This window comes from Cryptomeria japonica, chromosome 9 (genome assembly GCF_030272615.1).
Source record: "Cryptomeria japonica chromosome 9, Sugi_1.0, whole genome shotgun sequence".
Taxonomy (NCBI): domain Eukaryota; kingdom Viridiplantae; phylum Streptophyta; class Pinopsida; order Cupressales; family Cupressaceae; genus Cryptomeria; species Cryptomeria japonica.
In genome coordinates this window covers 630700388-630705783 of record NC_081413.1, presented here as the reverse complement: position 1 = coordinate 630705783, position 5396 = coordinate 630700388, and the positions used below count along the sequence as shown (strand labels likewise).

The 5396-nt window shown below is 35.2% G+C and overlaps 1 protein-coding gene across 3 annotated transcripts; it reads left to right on the top strand.

The window, feature by feature from the left end:
* The first annotated feature begins 691 nt into the window (after positions 1 to 691).
* Positions 692 to 5098, top strand: LOC131048289 (rhamnogalacturonan I rhamnosyltransferase 1). 3 transcript variants are annotated; one of them, XM_057982187.2, is made up of 10 exons: positions 693 to 1150; positions 1333 to 1580; positions 1911 to 2031; positions 2746 to 2813; positions 3057 to 3145; positions 3274 to 3436; positions 3566 to 3855; positions 3935 to 4139; positions 4262 to 4419; positions 4547 to 5098. In XM_057982187.2, the coding sequence occupies exons 4-10, from the start codon at positions 2748 to 2750 to the stop codon at positions 4797 to 4799; spliced, it is 1224 nt and encodes a 407-aa protein (XP_057838170.2). In that variant the 5' UTR covers positions 693 to 1150; positions 1333 to 1580; positions 1911 to 2031; positions 2746 to 2747; the 3' UTR covers positions 4800 to 5098. The 3 variants fall into 3 exon arrangements, with proteins under 3 accessions (XP_057838167.2, XP_057838170.2, XP_057838168.2); XM_057982185.2 differs by lacking the exon at positions 1333 to 1580; XM_057982184.2 differs by lacking the exons at positions 1333 to 1580; positions 1911 to 2031 and having other exon boundaries at positions 692 to 1150.
* The last annotated feature ends 298 nt before the right edge of the window (positions 5099 to 5396 follow it).

Below are 5396 nucleotides of genomic sequence, written 5' to 3'. Positions count from 1 at the left end.
ATTGATCGATCTTATTCTTGAAGTCGATTTCTAAGGGAACATCAATACTTAAACTTTTATTATTAGCCTTTATTCCTAGACCTTCAATTATTATTAAATATTTTGAAGTGTTTTCTATTTAAATATAATGTGTGTGTGTGTGTGTATGATAAAATTATATATTGACTAACATAAAATCTTATTTAAATATTATATATAATAAAATCTAATGTTACTTAATTGTATATAATTTTTATTTAAAATATAATTTTATAAAACAACTAACACATAATTTAATCAAATAAACTAACATTATATAATACTTATTTTTTAGATAATATAAACTCATTTTTAGATACCTTATAACCTTATTTTTACAAATATATAATTCTATTTCATAAAAAATAAATGGATAGAATTATTCCACAAATTCATAGAATTTTTTTATTTATATTATATCTCTTAATTAACCTCGATATTCTAACCAATGAAATTTTTTAATGACGCCCACTAAACCATACAATCATATTGTAAAAGTCAAACATTTCTTCCTAACCCATATAAAACAGACAAAGACACTCCTCCTTAAACAACGCCTTAAGACCAAATCATCTAATAAATGAACAGATTAAGTCGTATAAACTGTGAAATCCATTAGTACGTTACAAAATTTAAAGTGGGGCCGTAAAATTTCAAATTTAGTCGTTGATCTGTACATATCCGAAGCCGCCATGACAGTTTCCTTAAATTTTTCTATTGATGAGATGACCATCATCGGTTTTTTCGCTTCATCCACACACAAACAGACCAGGGCAGGCCATATTCACCTAATTGCTTTGAACAGTTCTCTTTATCAGACCCCATTCCCATTTTAAAAGAAAAAGAAAGTTATGTTAAATCGTTTATAAAATTGGGCTCGAATGCTTTTTGGAAAACATGTTTTCTATTATGAATCGATCATGATGAAGTGGTGGAATGGTGACAATGGCTGCAAATTTTGCCAGGGGTCGATTGAAATCATGGGTAGTACGACTGTGTACAAGCATTCTGCTGTGGACATGTCTTATGCAGTTCAACCCACAATTTCTGCACAAATGCCCGCCCTGCTTCACTCCTCCCAGTCATTTCATAGGCTTCAACGAATCTTCAGATTTAAGTCTTCCTGTGAAAAGTTAGTATATTTGTTCTTGTAATATCAATTGTTCATTCGTTTAAGCAATTTTTTGGTATTAATAGTTGAATTTGTCTAGGATAAGAAACAGCCAGTTGTAGGTTTTTGGATTTTTTCTTCTATGATTTATATTAAGCTTTTGGGTGCGAAAGATTTCTGTTTTAACAGCTATTTTGTGTTAGGTGTTCGTTTTTTATTCAAGAAGAGGGTTCTGTGCCTCTGATCTCTACAGTTGTTCTGGCTAACTGGCGTTCATGCAATAATTCTGGTGGCATACCATGTTCCAATTCCTTTTCAACTTCACCTCTGTTCATGCAATAGTCTACAGGAAAAGTGGTCAATGTTCCAGAAATATTGCCAACCGCCGTATCTATTTTCTATGGATTTAGTGAAATGTTAGCCACAATAGCCCATAACAAATTGTGTGCAGGTGAGAATGCAAATCTGCTGTTTTGGGCGTTTCCATTACAGGGAGGCTGTCATTAATAGAAAGCCCTACACAGTAGATTGCCATTCTCTGCAGAGCCATGAAGAAATGGGTAGAGTACATGGATGCCAAGAACTTGTTATCAATCATTAACACGGAGCCTAACCTTAGCGAATCTTGCCCCGGGTGGTGATGAATTTAATTTTTTCATATCCCCTGTATGTCTGATGGGAAGAAACTCATCAATTGAAAATGATGGTTTCTCCTGGATGCTTGAAGAAACACAATTGAAAATGCTGTAATGCATATTGCTGACATTTTATTCTTGTATAGGTCAAGCCTGAGGGGTATATCGCATCTGCCAAAGTTGTCTTTGAATTGCACCAAACCTTGTAAATTCATTTGAGCCGACATCCAATTGAGTAAAGCAAAGATTCTTGCAGGGTATGCAAAGGTGAGATTATAGGGCTTTTACTGTTAGCAGTGGTCTGATAATTCCTGCTACAGGTGATTGATGAGTATGCTAGAGCTTTCTTATCAAGCTTGCTTTAAACTCTCACATCCTAAGTGTGGATTAATGTTGAACCAGAGAAAAGATATGGACTACTGTCAAATTAGCTAGGGAATTGATTTATTTCGCACCTTTTGCCATTTATGACCTCTTAATGAATATTTCATGTCAACTCTGTCTGTAAATCATTTTTTGTGTTGCTCCCTATGTCCTTCACATATGCAAGGGCTATTTGTCCCTAATTTGGTTGAAACATCCACATATGCCCACATTCTATTTGGAAAAACAGTAAACAACAAATGCCTTAACTTTATTAGGTAGAGAAAATATAAGAGTTAAGACTATCATTTGGTTACAGAGAAGTTCAGCTTCTAGATCGCTCTCTCTGTTTCAAATGCAGTGGTTTTTCGGTTTCCATTCTGTGCCCTGTATATAGAGTTCCAAAACGTTGTATTTAGCGCTTATTGCATGATAACACATATTATTTACATCCTCTAAGGGTCCCTAATTCTATAAATTGTGGACTTGGACAAAACATTTGAGTGGAGACTTGAAGAATTCAAATAAAAATAGAAGTTTGAATAGGGAAAACTATGTAAATCCGTTGAATCTCAAGCATATTTTGCTTTCTAATAAGGTGCTGCATTGATTTTGCAGGAATGTACAAGAGCAACGGTTATTTAAAGTTGTCTTGCAATGGAGGCTTGAATCAAATGCGAGCTGCGGTATGCTAAAAATGTTTCATCCCTCAATGGAACTGACTATTGCATTCTTGTTTATAACTAATTTTGATTCAATGCCTTTCACCTCAAACACAAACTTTTCATCATTGCTAAAATAGTAGAAAAGTACTTCTTGCTTAGAAATGTTATTCTCAAAGCAAACATATTCTCATTCAATAAATTTTTGCCATGAAAGCATAAGTTCTTTCTTTAAGTCTGATTACATGACTGGAGCCTTATTGGCAGATCTGTGACATGGTTACCATAGCAAAGTTCTTGAATTTGACATTGGTTGTTCCAGAGCTGGATAAGACCTCATTTTGGGCTGATTCAAGGTATGCACACTTGATGCACAAAACTAACATGCAAAGTTGTCAGTCAACAATGTTAAAGCTTTGTTTTATACATCTGCAACAGAATGAATTCGATATTAATTGATTGATACGCATTTTGACTATTTTAGCGAGTTTGGGGATATATTTGATGTCAAACACTTCATCACTTCCCTACAAGATGAAGTTCGAATTGTAAAAGAGCTGCCAAAAAAACTGAGTAAGAGGGCACATGGCAAGCTCTTGTCAATGTCACCCATAAGCTGGTCAAGTGAAAAGTACTATTTGAAACAGGTTCGTTTTCATTTGAGAACTTTCTTGGAGGGATGCTTAGGACTAGAAATCTGTAACTGCTTGGAGAACACAGTCATGTCATATCAATTCTAAGAAATGTTCTCACATTTAAAGATGCAATTTTTTCAGATACTGCCTTTGATTCGGAAGCATAAGGTGGTTCATTTTAGCAAGACAGATGCACGATTGGCAAATAATGCCCTTCCCCTGGAGCTGCAAAAGTTCCGGTGTCGAGTAAATTATAATGCTTTGAAATTTACTCCTCAAATTGAGAAGTTAGGGAAAAAACTTGTCAACATTCTTCAAGGGAATGGATTCTTCATAGTGCTTCATTTACGATATGAGATGGATATGCTTGCATTTTCTGGTTGTACTTGGGGATGTACTGATGCAGAAGCGGATGAGTTAACTAGAATGAGGTTTGTAAAGCTGCAGTGACAATTGATATAGACTTTAACTTTGGTCCACAATAACTGACAAACTGCATTTTTGCCCCAGGTATGAATATCCTTGGTGGAAAGAGAAGGAAATCATATCTGAACAGAAGCGGTTGGAAGGTCTGTGTCCACTCACACCAGAGGAGACTGCATTGGTGTTGAAGGCTTTAAATTTCCAAAATAACACACAAATTTACATTGCTGCTGGAAAGATATACAAAGGTGAAAGAAGAATGACACCTTTGCATGCCATGTACACCAAAATTGTAATAACCCTAGTCCTTTCTACATTTTCTTAATGTTGAAACTGAAAGTAACTTGCTATCATAAGGAAGATCATTAACTCGCATATGTTTGCAACATATTTAATTTTTCCATGTCATTCCAGGTAAGTAAGGAGACCCTGTTGAGTCCAGCTGATCTAAAACCATTTCAGAACCATTCATCACAAATGGCGGCATTGGACTATTTGGTTTCAATTGCAAGTGATGTTTTCATTCCCACTTATTATGGGAATATGGCAAAGCTTGTGGAAGGGCATAGAAGGTTTGTGGCACACTCAAGGATTTAGCATTTCAGAACTTTAATTTAGTCAGATGGTACTTACCAAGGAAAGGATATGAAAATTTGCATTAGTACTTAAACTTTATTTGTGTACTATGTTGCATTTCAGATATCTCGGTTTTCGTAAAACTATATCCCTTGATCGGAGGAGACTAGTTGAGTTGATTGATATGTATGGAAATGGTTCACTGCAATGGGATGAATTTGCACGGCGAGTGAGAAAGATTCACAAGAATCAAATAGGAGCACCAGCACAGAGGAAAGTAATAGCAAGTAAACCCAAAGAAGAGGATTACTTTTATGCTAACCCTCAGGAGTGCCTCTGTGATTTATCCAAAAATCCTCCTCTACTTCCACTTTAATTTTTTCCAAAGCATCAGCAAATCCTCTGTGGATCATGTGGGCCAGTGAGCTTCTTTGAAGATAGAAGCCCCCCTTTCCATGCAATAAGATACTTTTTGTAGCTCATATTTTGTTGTTCATGAGCATTGGATTCTTTTCCTCGCTAGGAGTTGGAGGAGGTATGGAGATGCTATGCTGTATTTACTCAAGCATAAATTGCTATCAAAGACTGAATAAATTAAAGCATTGAGTCTGCAGGACTCGAAAGAGGAGCAGGTTATCTAGGTTTTTCTTAAAATATGATTTTATCTTTAAAATACCTGTGAAATTTTGTTGTGGCAATCACTTTTCACTCTATCCAATATAAGGCCATTTAATTTTCACTCACAGAAAACAGTAGCTAAAATGCTCAACAATACCCTAAATGACTGCAGAGAATGAATCATACAATTGAACTCTCCATTGACATATGGTTTTCTGACTTTTTGATATAGTTCTCTCTATTATAGAGTAACATAGTTGTCTAATAGTCGATTGAGTTGTGAACTCAGAATGAGCTGAAGTCAAATTTGTTTCTCTGACCCAGTAGACTTGTCATAGAACATGGAGACTCAAGA

What these genes read in the sequence shown, in the direction of transcription:
- LOC131048289 (XM_057982184.2), top strand. Translation starts at nt 955, where the DNA reads ATGGTGACAATGGCTGCAAATTTTGCCAGGGGTCGATTGAAATCATGG. An exon ending in TCATTTTGGGCTGATTCAAG is followed by an intron (nt 3,146 to 3,273) that starts GTATGCACACTT and finishes TGACTATTTTAG; the next exon opens with CGAGTTTGGGGATATATTTG. An exon ending in AAAAGTACTATTTGAAACAG is followed by an intron (nt 3,437 to 3,565) that starts GTTCGTTTTCAT and finishes CAATTTTTTCAG; the next exon opens with ATACTGCCTTTGATTCGGAA.